This window comes from Poecile atricapillus, chromosome 1 (assembly GCF_030490865.1).
Source record: "Poecile atricapillus isolate bPoeAtr1 chromosome 1, bPoeAtr1.hap1, whole genome shotgun sequence".
In the NCBI taxonomy this organism is placed as follows: domain Eukaryota; kingdom Metazoa; phylum Chordata; class Aves; order Passeriformes; family Paridae; genus Poecile; species Poecile atricapillus.
The window spans coordinates 33,525,750-33,544,225 of NC_081249.1; the positions used below are offsets into that span (position 1 = coordinate 33,525,750).

Sequence of the window (18,476 nt, forward strand, 5' to 3'; positions counted from 1 at the left end):
AAAAAAAATGGGCAAAAACACACTAAGTATATTATGTTTGTATTTTTAATGATAATTTTTGAAGTAATCTTGTGATTGCCTATAATGCCTGCGTACTCTTCAAGTCCATAGCCAAAGCATCCCTACTTACTTTCTAAGTTAGTGAGAATTGTGGTCTAGTGCCTGAGAACCAAGGATTTTCTCCAGGCATTTGGTCGGGGGGGGGGGGGGGGGGGAGGTGGAGCCACATTTATCTTGCTCTGCAATAACGTTTCAGTGTTGAGTTGCTTTACACTCCCTTAGCTAGTACATTGGAACTGCTAGAAAGTGTAAATGTTAGAACTTAAGTCTATTCAGTCAAGAAGTTCAGCATGCCCATTTGCAAGATGCCTGACAAACAGAAGGATGCCAGTCTGCTTTGGGGATTTTGGACTGAAGGTGAGAAACGTTATCAGTTTTCATGGGGGTGCAGGGAGAAGGGGGTATCCCCTGTTTTTCTGAATTGAGGAGCTGCTGATTCTTCTCTATTTTTCACAGGCAGGTGAAGTGAGGCAGGAGCTTTCCCACTGAATGAATGTTACTTTGGGATCCCTCTCTAGTGTCTAGGGAATGGAAGCATCATTATCAGGGAGCCTTTCTGATGAGACCTCATGCTTTGCGGTGGAAGTGAGATGGAAGTTGTATGGCAGTCCCAGTGTACACAAGGGTACAGGAAAGGAGTTCTCTGTTAAAAAGAAAAGTGAAGTCCAGTGTAGAGGTGGTCTCTGCTGAATGGTGCTGAGGCTCTGGGTCCTCCTGCATTGTGTGGAGACATAGGGTGAACTTGTAGCCTGTTAGCACTTAAATAACCTGACTTGCCAAACACAGCACACCTGTAACTTATTGTAACTGTGGATTTTTATACACTGTTGATGTGGTTAATATTGCTGAAAAAATCAGGCAGGAATCCGGTACTATTACTATTTAGGGATTTTTGCCCTCAGTGACTACTTGTTCTCTTTCTGTCTGCTATCATGGAGGTGTAAATCTCTTGCTTGAGCTGCTACAAAACAAGTTCTCAAATAACACCTTGTTACTTTTGTTCAGTGTGTGTGTTTGTTTGTTTGTTTTTCTACCCTCATGGAGTTGTTGGCAGAGGTGTGCTTTCTGGGCTAAAGTTTTTGTTACACTTGCCATTTCTATATAAGCTGACTTTGAAGTATAGGCATCTCTGCTCTTGTTTCTCAGTTGCCCAGGCAGAACTCCAGGCTTCCTGGGTGTTCTGTCCTGTAGTTGTCTCTCTCAACCTCATGTTTGATCCTACTCCAATTGAATGCTCATGTTATGCTCTGCAGAAAGATGTCCTTAGGACAGAGTGAAAATGTTTTATTGCTGCATGTTTATATGCAACAATATATATAGTGTGTATATGTGTGTGTGTGTGTGTGTGTGTGTGTGTGTGTGTGTGTGTATGTACTCTAAGAGATGGGGATCGCCTGCTGTAAGCTTTCAGTGCCTTTTAACAATTGCTCAAAATTTCATCTGAACATAAAACCAAAGTAGCAAGCATTTCTATTTCTTGCTAAGAAATGGAAGTACTTGTTAAGAAATTGAAGTGGGGAATACAGCTCACCTTGACCCTTCTTTTTGTCTTCCAAGGTCTTATAACATACCTGATGGTCTTTTTTAAGCTAGGTTGTTTGGAGATGAAGCCTTCCAGCAGCTAAGTTGTCTTGGGCAGAGCCTGCATTTTTTAGGAGGATTTGCGTACTCCAAGGGGCTGGGTTTGGCCTGGAGTGCAAGCTCTCAAGCAGGCAGTACAACTTTATTTGCTCTTGTTTAAAATCCATGCCTTTCAATTTCTCATGTTGGCAATTTGCAAGTAGTCTTCTAGACCTGCCTGCAGTACCCTGCAGCAAACTTCAAGCCTGGTGCCCCCAAAACATCTAAAAAGGCAAGTCCTTCTCACCCAAGTGCCTTCTACATGTCAAATAGCTTTTGTCCAAGAGCTTCATGGAAGTTTCTTCCTCTGTACAAGCTACCTTATATTTCTCACTGGAAGACAAGTCCTGTAGTGTTTCGGGTATTTAATTTTTGATATCACTCTTTTCTTGGACACTGGCCTGTACATATAGCATGGCTGCCTTGTCTCCCCTATGTTGTCTGAGCTGTGAGAAGGTGAATTAATGGGAAATTATTTGTTATTTAATGGAATTTTTTTTTGTTGCTTAAGTGGTGATGCAAATGACCTTTGTCCTGTGTCTTCTGTCTTCCCCCAGGTTAAATACTTGACTCAGAAGTTCTGTATCTGCTTTCTTGAAAACTGGAAGCATCGCTTCCTTTGTCTGCTTTCAGGAGTGTGGACAATATCTTTTTTTATAACAGGTTGAAGGGATTGATTTAAACTTTGAGTAATCACTGCATTTAGATTCAGTAAACTCACTCTTTTAAATACAAAGACTGCTGAAATTTTCCACTAAATTAAACACTTGTGCTGCAAACAATTCAATTTCAATCTCTTCAAAGCCTTTGGGCAGGCTTCTCTTGTCTGGTGATCTTGTTTATCCCGTGGTATTTGGATAATCTCAAGACCCATTGTACAGTAACTAATGTGGAGTTCTTATCAAATGGGATATTCAGCTGTGTTGCTTTTTTTAATGGCATGTGGTTATGTTTAAGCAATGAAGCTGCTTACATTTCAGGTATAGCCAAGCTGGCACTTAGAGTACTGCAGACATTTCAGGTTCAGCTATCTGTAACCTGCTTGGGCCTATCTTCTGCTCAAAAACAAGCAAAAAAATCGAATTCTTGTATATTCCTGCAGAATTAGTTTTTACTTGTTTTCTTTATTGATTTTCTCATTCAATCCATTACAAACATAGGGTTTATTTACTGCTATTAATTGTGAACTGTTACTGAGCCTTCACTAACAAACGTAACATTGAATATTATAGAGTGGCAGGACTAATAAGAATGTATATGGATTTTTCTTGGCACTTATTTAGAGTATATAGCTAATAACCATTTTGATTTTTCTTTTATTAAGGAGAGGTGAAGAAAGTTCTTCTACACCTCTCTCTGTAGCATTACATGTTAAAAAATAAATTTTGAAAAGCTCAATACCTTTTTTTAATGCAGCTGGTGCAGTGCCACTGAAGTATTTCTCAGTGGTACTCTTGATCCCTTCTCAAACTTGGGAAAACCACATTGCTTATGAAATAAATGATGATCAGATGACTTAAATTGCATCAGTACTGCTTTCTATGATTGTAGCTATTTAAAATCTTCCTTTTGCTTTGCATGGATGCCTTAAGTTTGCTTTCTACTTTTTTAAATTTGTTTCTTTGTTCAGGTTTTTTTAAGGTATGTTATATTTCTAAATCCTTGCCTTACTGTGCATCCACCTTATTTCCTGGACTCCACCCGTCTCTCAGCTAGCTACTGCCACCATGGCAACTCTTCCTCCAGCTGAACAGATGGGACATTGAGTCGAGCAGTGCACCGCTCATGCCCTGCCGGGAATCAGCTGGCGGGTTGCACTTCTTTCTGCAAAATTAAAAGCAAGCTCTGCCCAGCAGAGGCATGCTGGTTTTGAGGGTGCTCAGTTTCACAAATAGTACTGTGATCTAATAGTTGCTTACAGAAATAAAACATAATGACTTAACTGGGATTATTTCAATGCCTGAGACCTCTTCAGAGGAGCTTTGCCTTTAGTGTGAGGAACTTGGTGTCAGCCAGCAGCTGGTGATTTTCTGGTAGAACGGTTGCCATCAACTTTTTTTTTTTTCACTCTTTAGGATGCGTCAGGATGAAACGCCACAGGCATCTAAGCACCAGTGACAGTTCAGACAATGAGAGTAAGTAATACCTGCTAGTTTTTATTTGGTCTATCACCCCCTTGTGGTTTCCTTCTGTGGTTTGAGGGCAAACCGTTGCACCTCTTAAAATTCAAGAAAAAACATATTTCTTGATTGATTTCTTTTTGCATTTGTGGTCTTTGGTGTTCTGAATCATGTTACAGGAGGAAAATAGGGCTAAGGATCTTATAAGGGTAGTTTTGAGTATACTTAGAATTTCAAGAGAAACTTGTATATCTTTCTTATTCATAGTTGGCAAGAAGAAATTTGTAAATCAAGAGAAATTTTACTGCCCAGGGTTCTATTCTGTGATTATTATATTAAAAAGAATCCTGTTGTATCATGGTATGCAGAGCTTCAACATTAAAACAGTTGGGGGTGGCAAGTTACTTGAACATTAATGTGTTAGAATTATAATCAGTATACTGATTGTTACATTATCTCATACTGATTCTTGATCTAATCCACTTTGGTCTGTTCAACAATTTAGTAAAGTTACATTTCAAGTCTTCCTTGGCGGACATCCACCTAAATATCTTCCCATTTTATATGCAAGAAACCCAAAACGGAACAACCCTGTGTGGCAGGGTCTTGTTTTTTCTTTTAAACCTGTGCCTATCTAATAGCTCTATAGATAACAATGATTCATTGTGATATTCGCTGCAAGTCATTGATGTATCCTCTGATGAAATAACATTTTGTCAGAAACATCTAAGATACCACAATATGGGTTTTTTGTATCTCTTGTTAGCACATTTTAGTGTCATTACTTTGTTCTTTGGGTTGTTTTTTTTTTTTTTTTGAGCATTTTCAAACTCTGTATTACTCTTTCTTCCACTTTGTTAGAAGGGAAGTAAATGAAGGAAAGCAGTCTGTCTGCTTGTTTCTGTTTACTCATGCTTGTATTGGGCAGAGCAGAATGTACCCATAAACTTGGTGTGCTGTGGTTTTATAAAGAATGAGTAGAACAGGAGGAGCTGAAATTAAGCCTACAGACTGCCTAACAGGTTTTTTTTTCCCACATCTTGTCAAAAATTATAATTCAAGAGATTGGAGTGCCTTGTGTTTTACTGGAAAAATCAAATGAATTGAACTGAGCTATAATGATCCTTTTTTATTTCTTCTTTTTTTTAACAGGTCCTTCCACTTCCTTTTCTTCTTGTTCTAAATACAGGAGCAAGTCAAAAACACCAGCAAATGAACAAAAGAAGCCTGCTGAGGTAAGAACTGGGTTGTTCACTGCTAGATTTCTTTCATACAGTTTTCATGTTTCTAAGCCTTGAAGAAGTGAGCTATGAATCTAGTGCTGGTAAGTCCTTTTGTCACCTGTCAAGTTCTCTGTGAACCCGCATTTTCCTCACCGTGTGAGTATTACAGGAACTCTGGTGTTTGATGGACCAAAATGACTTACGGCATTTGCAGATAGTAACATGCAGTTCCTTCTTTCCCTGGAATTTTAATATCATTTTGAAATGGGCAAAAGCTGGTATGGTCTTAGGATTTGAGAGCATAGCACAGAAAAGTTGTTCATATGTGTGTGTTTAGGAAGGATACTGTCTTTTTGCTTCAGGATGAAACAGCAGGACTTAAGTGGGTAAGATATGTATGTGCAGTGGTTGCACTGCTACTTCGTTATTCTTGGCTTTTTACTATCAATGTAGCTTTTTTGTTTACTCTGCCATCTCCACCTGTTAGAACCTCAACACTTACCACCACTGTCACTGGACCTGTACTGACCCATTTAATAAATTGATATGTATGCACAATCCAGTGCCCAAAGCTGTCCTGTCAACCATTCCATTGGTAGCCCCTCTTAGTGGAAGATTTGTTGGCTGCCTTCTCCAGATTTTGTGCTTGCTTTCCTAAGGGCTGAAGTCAGATACTGACTGCAAATTGGAGAAATATTTCTTGCAGCTAATTCCCCTTACTTATTATCACATTGCCTCGGAATGAGTCCTTCAGAGTTTTAGTATGACTGCTGAAAAAAGACTGACAGGCCCCACTTAATTTCTACAGAATTTGAAGTTACGTCCCAGAAGTTGTTTACTATACCAGCAGCTTTTTACCTGAGTGGTTACTGCTGTGCAAAGCTATGTGAAATATGTAGATTGTGCTCCTATAGCTTAAGCTATTCAGCAAGTGTGCCTCATACTTCTTTTCTAAATGCTGCTAACTGGGTGGGTTTGGTGTAGTAAGAACAGGGTAAATGATACAGAATGTGTCATTTCTTTGGAAGATTAATTCTTACTGCAAGTCAATTCAAGAAAACTCACATTTCTAAAAGAAAATGCAAAAAAAAAGTTCTAAAAAATAAAATTGGCTAGAACTAGCTATGTAGTGTTTTATATGCAGCCACCAAGAAGGTTAAGAAAAACCCAGTAAGCTTTTTGCCTTTAAGATGTTGTTATGAGGATTATGGTTCTGTAAGAATTTAAATGTGAAAACAGTCTGTGACTACTGAGGTCTTGTAAGTTCTGCTCATGTGTGCCTAAGCAGTAACTTTGTTACCAGTTAAGCTGTGTAAATGGGAGCTGAAGCACATATATTGCCAGGCTTGTTGATGTTTCAGATACGTCTCAGTGCTAGTCCCCTACCAATCCCTTCTTTCTGCCCAGCCATTCAGTTTTCTTCTTGTATCTCTTCCTCTTAGAGATTGCCCTATTACAGCCTTCTTTAAGTTTGCTCCATTCTTTCTCTATGTGCATATGTATATTAAAACAATAATTATGAAGATGTGGTCCATCTATGTAGCATACAAGTGATTTGTTTGCATAAGTTCTAGGAGTTAAAATGAGCAGTGTTTTCAGTTCCTCCTTTTGAGATAATTTTTCCTGCCTTTTACCAGTTCCGAGGAAAAATTTTGATTCCTTTAATGCTTGAAGATATGAAACTTTGAGGAACAAAATCTGGAATATACACTTGAAATTTAACAAGTCTATTTCATTCTGTAATCCTTCGAGTAGTGCTGGAATCTCTTTGTCATATTTGATTTAGGATTCTCCTTCTGGGGGGGAAAAAAGAAGAAAAAAAAAAGTTTATCCCAAACTTCAGAATATATCCTCTTTGGAAAGAATGTCCTGAGTACAATATTTAAAAGATCCCTGAAAAAAACTAAATTCTCCTGGAAAGGAAGTGGAAGGTGACAGTTGTACTATATCTCTTGAACACAAGACTTCTGGTTAAAAGTTTCTGCTTTTGTTCCACTAAAAGCAAGCGTTCCCTTCACCCCCTTGAAAAGCATATGCTGGGAAGTGTATTATATTAAATGCTTTTGTCAGCAGAGCATTGAAATTGATTATTTATGCATCAAGTGGTGACAGGGGTGCAAAGCAAATACTGAAAAGGGACCCCACTGCACACCCTTCCAAAAATCATGTTGTAATCTCACAAGCTTTTTGTACTAATAGTTGTCTAATATCTATTAGATAGAAATTTAGGTTTTCAGGCTGACAGCATCTCTTTAGCAAGGCCTTTCTGTAACAAGTTGTCATTGCTCTCCTTTCATTCACCTCTGCTTGCCAGGCAGCAGGCTGTTTCTTGAGTTAGTGATGCAGAAAATCTAGAAGGTCAAAGCTATAAATAGTTGTTAGGGAATATTTTTGTTCATGGTCTTCATGCATTAATTTTTATTTCATGCCAGTAAGCCTTGGTTTTTCAAATAAATTGCATGTGAATACATACGCTTTCTTCTGCTTCCTCTACCATCACCAGCCCAACCTGAGTACCTGGGTTCTCTCCAAATAAAAGCTTGGGTTTGGTACTCCAACAAGCAAGTAGTGAATGCATGTGCCAGTTCAGGACTTACCTAAATATGTCAGTGTCCTCTGAAGTTGCCTGTGAAAAGTGATGAGTGGCTGCATCTGAGGACTGCTCTGCCTTGAATTGCCTTCTAGGTGCTTTACAATCCAGGTGGGTTTGGGGTCATCTGGTGTTACTGCCAGGTCAAGAGGTGTCGTGTTACAGTGCAAATGTCAAAGCCCATTTCCAGAGCCTGTATCAATCCAGAAGGGATGTTATGGGGTTGGACCTGGTTTCAACTTACTCCAGTCTTCTTGGAGAAGAAGGTGAGAACAAGGGAAGCTTATAATGAGGCTTTTTCAGACTATGGTGCTTCGGTAGGTAATGTCAAAAAGCATGACTGTGTTGCTTTCTTGCTGCTTCCCTTCTGTATTACAATCATCACAAACTGCTGAAATGGTGACTTAAAATTTCTGTTACCCACTTAGCTTTAGCATTTTACTGTGAATAAATTAGCTGTGTTGAGGTTAGAGACACACCAATAATACAAAGTCATAGCTGGTTTGGAGACTTTTATGATGATGTTGGCCTCATACCATTTGTGGTGTTAAACATAGACAGGAGGGACTCACAGCCCTCTGCAATAGGCTGTGTAGAGCAGCAGGGTAGGAGGCATTTGGATGTCTGGCTCAGTGTGAAACCTTGGCAGTTTCCTGTCTCCATGAAAGCTGTGGCAAAAAATGATGGCAAAGTAGTGGGAATCATTTTTGCAGGGAAAACTCATTAGCTGGACTGTCCTGAATGACTGACCATGTCCTTTCCCTTATGCTTGTGGGATCACAAAAAAGAGATCTTTATGAGACTCAAATTTATGTGTATCTTTTTTCAATCCCGTCTCCCTCTTGAAACTGCAAAGAAGTTAAGGTAGCACTGTGCTTTTTTTTAAATACCCTTTCCATATAACATGGCAATATTCTACCTCTCTTTGCAAATAAGGTTTTGAATCTCACAGCAAGAGTAGTTTTTAATCCCTCATTGCAGATTGTGACAGCTGTATTATCATGTGAAATGCAGCTTGTCTTCCAAAAGTAAATGGTCTGCATTCAGTACTTGGGTACGTGAAACTCTTTTTAGTGGCATTTTAGTGCCACATAAATCGTTGGTCTTGATCCTGAGAAGCACCCTGTAAGACTAGACTCTTGGCAGCAAATGGACTCTGCAGTTTGAAAGTGCTTGATTTTGTTGTGTGAATGAATGGACAATGTGGTTAAATTAGATTGCTTTGCATGTACCATGTGTAATAAGAGATTGCCACTTTTATGTGCATGCTTACCTTAGAAAATCCTGAATTATCTGGGATGAGGTGTACAGGCCTCTCAAGACCTCTGGCAAACATGCGTTACCCATGAGCTACTTTTTAGCCTGCTTAGGTCAGTTGATTGAAAAAAAAATATGTAAGGTTGGAGGTGCAAACTCATCAGTTACTTCTATGATTTTTTTATTTTCCCCTTTGAGTTACTGTCTGGGGCTATTTGAACTCTTTAGGAAGAGGCGACCCAAATGCAGAAAGGTGTAGAAGAGCTTGCTTGTGAAAAGGCTGAGCTATTTTACCTTTGAAGTGAATGAGCAGGCATAACAGTAAAGTATGAATGGGTTGGAAACAGCAGAGCTAGAGTGCTTCGGTTCTGTCTGTCCTTGTAATGGAAGAACTGGAGAGAAAAGGCAGCTGTGAGCATTGAAAAATGGGGTCAAAAGTTAGAAAATCTGTAGCAATTAAAAGTGTATCCTTTTCATGCAATTAGGCTGGGGGGCTCGTCTGCTACAGGATGTTGTTGAGCCTGATAATGAAACAAGATTAAAAAAGGAATTGGACAGATGATAGCAAGTACAGATTTTTTAAAATATCTGTATAAAATAATACCACATTAAAAATTGATTGCTAGGATTAACCCCAAAATCCAAAGCTTATGTCTGATCAGCAACCAGAAGGAAATTTGACATGTTCTTGCACATTCTTCTGGCTCATGAGATACTGTCAGAGACATGATGCTAGGTAGCATTGATTTAGTATCCAATTTCCTGGCTTTTCCTATACTTGCTTGTAAAAGGAGGCTAGGAAGATTCATGGCTACTTAGATGAAAAGTACAATATTTAATTTGCTTGAGTCCTGGATAATTCATTAAAATAGTTTTAGGGAGTAGGGGGTTTTAACATTAGGATTTACTGCCTTGTTTGTCAAATTGTGTAGCTATTTGAGAACTACAGATTTAATTCTACACATATTCCTGTCTATCACAGCATTTTTAACATTTTAAGTTTCTCAGTCCAGTTGGTATATGTGCCTGGAACTGTAGTTTCATTTCCATTTGAAATTTATATTGCCTGTTATTTGCTTTACTGCCAAAAATCCCTCAACCAACCAAAGCAAACCTGCCTTAAGTTCCTGTACTTCTCTATAAGGTAAGTGTCTTAGTTGAGAAACTTCACGCCCAGGTTGCAATGTATTAACAAAAAATTTTCTACCTTTCCAGGATAAGCTCACCAAATTCTGTTCTTGGAACTTCATCCCCTGTAAATGGGCAGTTTTTTGCACATACTGTCAAATATCTATACAGAAATAAGCTATGCTCAGATACTATGTGGCTATATTACACTTGTAATAGGTTGTATTAGAATTTAAATTTTGTTTTATTATTTATGAGGTGATTACAGGTGTAAACCTGCTGTGTTGTGAGTGTTTGCTGAGGGCCTGTACTTGAGAATAGTAGAGTAAGCCTTAGTGCTTGGGGATGCTTATGGAATGAAAGTTACTACATCCTTTCAAAGGAGAATAAAGAAAGATGATTTAACCCTCAACATGATGGAAAAACTCTTGAGTAATTTACATTTCATATAAACTCAAGTGTTTGATGGTGGAATTCCAAACTTGGCCTCTGAGGTGCATTGAGAGGGACACTAAAAATCTAGGAAAATGCTAGCTGTTATGTGGTTAGCGAAGATGCTGGCCCTCATTCCAAGCTGTTTGCTGTGAAAGATTTAATATACTTTTGCAGGGAAGACAGGACATAGTAGTTTCCTCTGGCTTCTTAAAAAATCATAGGTCTGTGTTTCTGACCAGTGAGTCTTCTGACTCCCTAAGTGATGGGTGTGAACTGAAAAGCCTGTTGCTGAGCTCTGCTGGGTGCAGGGGAAGCCTCCTGACTGAAGCAATTATGTGCAATCCAGCATATAGTGGGCTTTGATTGTAACAAGGGCAGTTAACCCATAATTTACTTAAGCCTTGGAGGTGTGGTTCCCAGTCATGGCCTAGATGCTTGTGACAAGTGATACCTGTGTTGGGAGTTTGCAAGCAGTTGATCAAAGTACCTGAAAGCATGGAGAATGTCACAAGAAGTGCTGGCTTTCACTTCATTTTTAAGAGGTGACACAATCCATTTATTTTTCCTCATACGTGCTTCGGTAGTAGCTTGCAGAGGGGTATTGGAAAAGCTATTTCACTGATTTTTTTCTTTATGTGGTTTGAAGTTTGCTGTGGTCATGAACAGAAGGTGCCTGACATGATGCCTGTGCAGATCTGATGTTTGAATTGTTCATCAAAGATGGGATTTGTAGAAGGCCGTTTTTTTGTCAAGACCCTTCTCTGTTTTCAGTGCTAGTAAAATTACTGTAGTTATCTATAGCATTACTTGTATTCTTCCTGATATCTTTAATGGATAGGGGTACTTTATGCAAAATGGTATTCTTTGTTTCAGGGCCTGATTTATTTAGAGTAAGCACAGCAGGGTCCAGCGAGGAAGATAATATACTGCATTTCCATAGAGTGCTTCCAGAATGAGTTTGGGTTCAAATCATAGGTGGCTTTCAGTGAAGCATTTTCAAATAAATTCTAAGAAGTCAATTATCCTCGGACATACTCTTCTAACATAATTTCTAAATAGGACTCAGAAGTCTGAAAAACAAATATAATACACGAACAGTATCTTTGATATGATTGTTGCTTGGTTTATTAGTACTTTGGGGGAACAGAGCATCCGTAATTCTCAAGACTTTTTGTAGAATTTAGCTTTTAAAGGCTTTATAGATGGCAGTGTGTCCCGCAGAGCTGACTAGGAGGTTCTCATTTCCTCAGCAAAAGCAGACAGACCTCTACTGCAGAGAAAAACACTTAATATTGACCTGTCCTGGTTTCAGCAACGGTAGAGCTAATTACTTCTCAATAGCTGTTGCAGTGCTGTGTTTTGGATTTGGAATTAGTATGGTGTTGATAACACACTGATACTTTGGTTGTTTGGTAATTTGTGTTTATCTCAAGTCAAGGACTTTTTTTTACATGTCTCATGCCCTGTCAGTGAGGAGGTACACAATAAAAAAATAAACAGACCACAAAACCAAAAAGACTGGGAGGGAGCATAACTGGGACAGCTGACCAAAGGGATATTCCACACCACAGAATTGTTACGTAAACTGGGGGAGTTACCCAGAAGGGGAGCTTGTCTGGGTTTGGGGAGCAGAATCTGGCACTGGTCAGTGGGTGGTGAGCAATGTATTGTGCATCACTTGTTTGGCTTTTTTCCTTTTTATTATCGTGATTGTTACTATAATTTACCATTATTATTGTATTTGACTTTATTTTCAATTATTAAACTGTTCTTATCTCAACATACAAGTTTTACTTTGATTTTCCTCCCCATTTCACTGGGTTTGCAGGGGAGGAAGACAGGGGAGGGGTTGAGCGAGTGGTTGAGTAGTGTTTCATTTCAGGCTGGGTGTAAAATCACAACATGATTAAAGAAGAAGGTCTTTCATTCTAGATTTAAGCCCCAGTTCTAAAGCATGAAATATGTAATAGAAGTTCTTAATGAAATGGTAACAATTAGCTTATGAGACGATGACATAAGCAGAAACATTTCATTGATGTAACTTAGTCAAAGTGCTGCACTGTTTGTGGTTGAAGTAAAAAAATCCTAGCAGCAAAATGAAATTTTAAGTTCAGACCAAGCAGTCTTGCATGATAAGGCTAAAACTTTTTTGTACTTTCATGCTCTTTTTGTTAGAAATTATTTTTAAAAAATCCCACTGTCACACAGTAACTACTGTGAGTAGTGGGAGGCTCTGAGTGGTGCAGAGTTTCCCACTTCTGTGTGTATGCAGCAGACTCTGGGAACTGCACTTGGTTATAGCTCAGCTCTGTTCTGTTGTGTTCTAAGGACACTTGGGATCAGCTGAGTCTGGTAGTGAGGAGTGATGTTTCTGGATGGGAATGCCTTATAAGCCTAGCCTTGGCGTGCTCATTTTTCAGGTATTTTCAATATGTATGATATTACAGTTGATGTTAAAATAAAGTTGAGGGGTTGTGCTTTATATAAAGTCAGAAGTAGGATTACTTTGGGGTGATTGAAAGATGACCACTGCACTTCATGGGCTAACTGGAAGTGCGGGTGGTTCTTGGCAAGAGGGGAGAGTGTTTGCTGTGGAGAAGACTAGCTGTTGTTCTGTGGACACAGTAAAGGAGCAACATTGTTTTTCAAATAAATGTTGGAAAAGAAGCAGCCATAAGAAGAAGCTGGCTATCTAAATCCTGAAGGCATGTGTGCTGCTCTTTGTGTAGATGGCTTAGTTCAATAGCCTTGAGGCTGACTGCTGAAGTAGAGTTTACTTGATTTGTCAGAAAACTCTCTCTGGGTCCCCTGAGTGTTTTGGTTTACTTCCACAACAAAGGAAATACAGACTGAGTATTCTCATATGATGCCCACTGAGAGTATTTTACTGGTGGAAGACCCTGCTTTGGCACACGTGAAGAAATGAAGAATGACTAGAGCTAAAGATCGTAATGATTCCAAGTGTCTGCAGGAAATCCTCAATTGCACTGTTAATCATGAGTATGAACAGGCAATTCTTAGGAAGTCTTAGCTGAGTTTTGGAGTCCCTTAAGGTTTCAACAGTTAATCTTTTTATTGATTAAATCTTTGACCTTCAGTGGTACCTGTAAATTGTTACTTGTTAATTGTTACTGTAAATTGTTAAAGTCTTAAGCAGAGAACTTACTGGTGTGGCGTGGTGATGGTGTGGTCAGTACTTACAACAGTCAAAAGAAACCCAGCAGAAGTTCATGCTCCAGGGAGTTTGTGCTCTAAAAATAGAGATACAGTTTGCATCTGTAATGGATAATCAGAAGATTTGCTGCTAAGCTATGTAGTTAGAATACTGATGTCTTTAGTAGCACTTTTCATCTAGTGATTAAGAAATAGTGGGTTTGATATGAAGTATTTCACTTTTATATTCTGTCAGTGGCTTAAAAGGTAGTTTGTAAAGCACTCCTCAGATAAGATTTGAGAAATATATTTTCTAGTAATTAAAGCAGTCATTGCACTTCTCCTGTATCATACCTTTTCCTTCTGGTGTTCTTTGGAATTGTGCCCTGTTAGTGCTTCTCATAATCCCATCTCTGTACCTGTAACACAGAAAACTAAAATGCCTTTTAAGTGGCATAAATCATTTTACATTTTATTTTTGTGTACATATAGTGCTTGAAAAAGAATGGATGCTTGCAGTCTCAATGTTTTTGCTCTTGACATTCATATTTTAATATAGGCCTGTTAGGTACCTGAGGAGTTTTATACAGAAGACAGCAGTGAACAGTCTGTTCTGAACCAAGGCAGATAACACGTTAATAGCAAATACAAGACCCTTGAGTCCGTAGGTTTGAGTACCCTCGGTCAGCTTGGTCTCCTGGCTGCCCATATGAGATACAGCTGTAGAACATAATGAAGTAATGCTGATGTTCCAGGTCACCAGCAGCTATTTCAGTATCTTTTTAGCACAGAGACTTTTTTTAATAATGTTTACTTGATGGTTTCCAAGAACAGCTGAGAATTTTTGGAGTAGGCATAACAGGTCTGATACTGTCAAATTGAAAAGGGTACATGAAGATACTGGGCTCTATGATAGTTTATTACTTCTCTTGTTATAAAACTGAATTAGTGGGAAGAGAGTTGAACCTGTCACAACTTACTGCAAGGATATTTTCCATTTCATTTTATTGCCCTCTGGGGATTTGATTTCTCATTACAATAATACAGTTAATTAGTTGCAATGTCACCCTTAAACCAAGTCACAGTACCTGTTTTGCTTTAGTGAACATTAAGCTGGTGCAGTGTAGCAGTGGAGGAAAAAACCCAGAGAGGATACATATGCCCTTTACTTAAATTGCACGCACCTGTAGTTGACAGATATTAAGTAAGCTCTGAGATGACTGATAATCATGTTTGCATGCTTGTAACAACTTAACTCTTTGGAGCCAAGTGTTACAGCTGGAGATCTGCCACTATGGTTTGCTTCATTGTATAGGTTTCCTAAAAGATGCTGAGGCTGGATTTTGTCCATCACTGCTTAGACACAGAGCAACACGGGTCTTGTGTTCCAGCAAAGGCAGCTGTTTGCCTTTGAGCTCAGAGATCCCACCCAATAAAACTTCAAGTGGTTTTAATAAATGAGCAAGTGCCTATCCATCAGTTTTGCCATGGCAACTGTTTGTAGCCCATGATGAATATGACAGTTTAAAGTAGCTGAACTGAGTGAAAGAAAAGGATATCCTACCTTGTATCTATGTTTGGATACAGCCTACAGACTGGCAATAAGTTGGTTGAAAATACGGTCAGGAGTCTTGAATCAGAGGCAGGCTTCCTTTCTCCTCTCTCTGGTTACCTGTAAAAACCTTCTTCCTTCTGGTTAGCCTTTGGGCAGTAGCATGGTTTTGAATTAGTGTAAACTTCTCATCATACTGTACCTGATACACCAAAATTTAATAATCTAGGTAGTTTCAAATTGATATGTTTGTACTGATATTCTTTAAAAAAATTATCAGTGTATATGCATTGTTCAGTGTAGGTAAGAAAAATACCTGCCACATTCTTAAGTGTTATGCTCTTTCTCAAATACATCTTTGCACTCTGTGTTTCCTGCAGGTGTTCCGCAAGGATCTCATTAGTGCCATGAAACTCCCAGATTCTCACCATGTCAACCCTGATGAGTATTACGTCTTCGCGGACACGTGGAAACAGGAATGGGAGAAAGGGGTTCAGGTTCCAGCCAGTCCAGAAACTATTCCACAGCCTTCTCTCAGGTATTGGTGATCAGATGTGGATTATGTGCACAAAATGGCAACTGAGAGAAGACAGTTGCTCAAAACCAAGTTGTCTAAGTGCAGTCAGCTTTCTTCTGTTGGTATGTTTAAATCTTCAGTGTAGCAGCCTTCAGACATGTTCTTGAACCACATAAGTGCCTATTTAGAAAACATTTCTGTGGCACTTCAGTCCAGATCTCATTCTGTCTGCATGCTGTTACAGTATCTACATTGTGAATGTAAAAAGATATTTTTTCCTCAGTCACATGGTGCTATGGATTAAAAGCTGTTTTTTATTTGAGTATGGGGAGTTGAATAAATTAAAAATAAACCCATATCTTATGCATATTACTTGAAAGGTTTCCCTGCACAGCATGATGATATAGGCATATAATCCCTACACTAGGCATTCGGTAATCACTGATACCTGGTAAAATTACTCATTTGTTTATGTAATCCAGTTTTGGTTATTCTCAATGTTTTAACCCTTTCTACCTTCTCTCACCACAGTTGGCTGCTTAACATTATAGAAATTCAGTGATCTCAGATTCTGGAGATAGATAAAGAATCTTCTGTTCTCTCACAGGCTATTTAGACTAGGGAAACATAGCACTGTAGTCCTGCAACCCTTCCTGGTAGAAACAAAGCATGTTTCAACACAGAAAGGTTAATGCCAGTGTGGTCTTCAAGACAAAGATTAATGAATTGTCTGGTGAAAGTGCTGAACCAGCATAATTTAATTTCCACTGAGGCTATTGTCAGTACCAAGTTATTAGAATAACTATATTGCAGCTCATACCAGCAGTATTATATTAGAAGAAAAAATTGCTATAGATTTGGCTGGACCAGGGAAAATAAAGGCTCACAAGGGAATTAGAGGAAAAAATGAGCAGGGTGAAGGGGGATGAAGAATGGCAGAACTATATTGTTTGTGCTAACATTGATAATCCACATTGTCCAGTCACAATTATGTGGGATACAGCTTGACAACTGCCTCCTCCTTCTTTGCTGTCTTATTTTCCAGAGTTTTTATCTTTTCCTTATCCTGTGGAGGGTCGGCTCCAGAAAGCATGTAGAGCTGCTCATGCATGGCACTATTCCATTCTGTAACTCTCTGGCTTCCTTCCACATGTAGGGCTTTTTGCATTGAATTCAGAGAAAGACTGAACTTTATCTACTTCAGATTATTCTTTCCATTCCAAAATCAAACCAATCAAACACTGAGTTTTATCTCCAAAAATACTTGAAAGGTTGGGAACACAAATCTTTTTCTCTCTTGCTTCTTGGATGACTTTTCCTCTTTACATTTTTGCTTGGCATCAGAATGTTTCTTGCATAACAAAAATAATGTATTTGTAACATGGATAAGGTGTTATTTACAAAATAAGGGTAGACTGAGTATCCCAAATAGAGAGCAAGGGCTTTTCACACACACACACAGACACTACAGTAGAATAAATTTAACTTTCATGGAAAACGTGGTATTTTCATGAGATTGGTATTTTCATGATTGGCAAGATTTCCTTATGTCATTTAGAAAGAATATAGGACAAAGATTGTATTGCTTTTGTGCATAATAGTTTCTGTGGGTTTCAGAAAGTTGCTTTGTCGTACTAGTAGCATTTGTTATAGAAATCATATGGATAGGCTTACATTTTAAAAAAGGGTTCTGTATATGTAGTAATGGAATTGGAACATTTTGGCTGAAAAAAATTACATTTACAGAATCCTGTCTCCCTAGGCTGACTATACTTACTGGCTGTGAAGCCCCAGCTTTCTTTGCACTTACAGCAAATATTTTATGTCTTTCAAGGATGGGTCTTAAAAAGCTGTAAGTATTTCTTTTTTTTCTTTTCGCTCACAGGGTTGTAGCAGAAAAAGTGAAAGAAGTACTGTATACACGACCCAGGAAATACATCCACTGTTCCAGCCAAGAACCCACAGAACCAGGTTACATCAACATTTTGGAACTAGCAGAATCTGTGTGTCGCTATGACTTGGATGACATGGACATCTTTTGGCTCCAGGAACTAAATGAAGAGCTTGCAGAAATGGGTAATTCCACAACATGTTCTCATTTCAAAAGCTGCACTTCATTTCTGCTGTTTGAGTTCTGGTCTAGTGTGTAAGTTCTCTTAAAGATTGCTGAATGAGAATTGAATGGAAGTGCTAAGATAAACAGGAACTTAAAAAGTAATTACTTTTCTTTACTGTTAATGTTTTATATTTTATATTTTAAAATTTCTTGACATCCAAGATCATCTGCAACTTCTGCAGACTGAGGCAGGAGAGAAGTCCACACCAGGTGGAATTAATTTTAAGACTTCAAAAGTTAAAGATTTTATGTAGGGAAAGCAGATGTTTCCATTTCTTGAACTTGGAACATATCTACAAATTCAGAGTTCTGAGGAGCTTGCATGCTGGGTTCTTAACAGAGTAATTAAATTTCACACATGTTAGCCCATCAAAATCAGCTAAGTAAACTTTATTTTGCCATGCAAGTTGTGGGTATAGAGATCTATGGGTGGGAGTGAGCTATAGAAAATAATATTGGAATTATCACTGGAATAATTGAATTGTGGTGGAATAGTCTGTGTGGCTAGTATTCTGCCATTGCTGATTGGATGTCCTTTAGGAAGGACAGGTTGGCATCTCTTGGATTTGCTGTTAATAAAATAGGAAGGACCTGTAGAGAAGTGATAATCAATGGCAGCATTGTCTGTAGTAGCAGTGAAATAGCAGTGACTGAGATCTGGAGGGGAGTGAGGAGGGGAAGTAGTTTTTCTGGTCCTGGACTTCA

General features: G+C 38.6%; 1 protein-coding gene across 8 annotated transcripts in view; it reads left to right on the forward strand.

Moving 5' to 3' along the window:
- Positions 1-18,476, forward strand: part of JADE3 (jade family PHD finger 3) — a 64,530-nt gene that overhangs the window by 28,269 nt on the left and 17,785 nt on the right. For all 8 annotated transcript variants that reach the window (XM_058854612.1, XM_058854569.1, XM_058854559.1 and 5 more), the window contains 4 exons: positions 3,756-3,815; positions 4,953-5,035; positions 15,519-15,676; positions 17,541-17,731. In XM_058854612.1, the coding sequence (XP_058710595.1) occupies positions 3,767-3,815; positions 4,953-5,035; positions 15,519-15,676; positions 17,541-17,731 (481 nt within the window). In that variant the 5' untranslated portion in view covers positions 3,756-3,766. The remainder of the gene's footprint in view (positions 1-3,755; positions 3,816-4,952; positions 5,036-15,518; positions 15,677-17,540; positions 17,732-18,476) is intronic.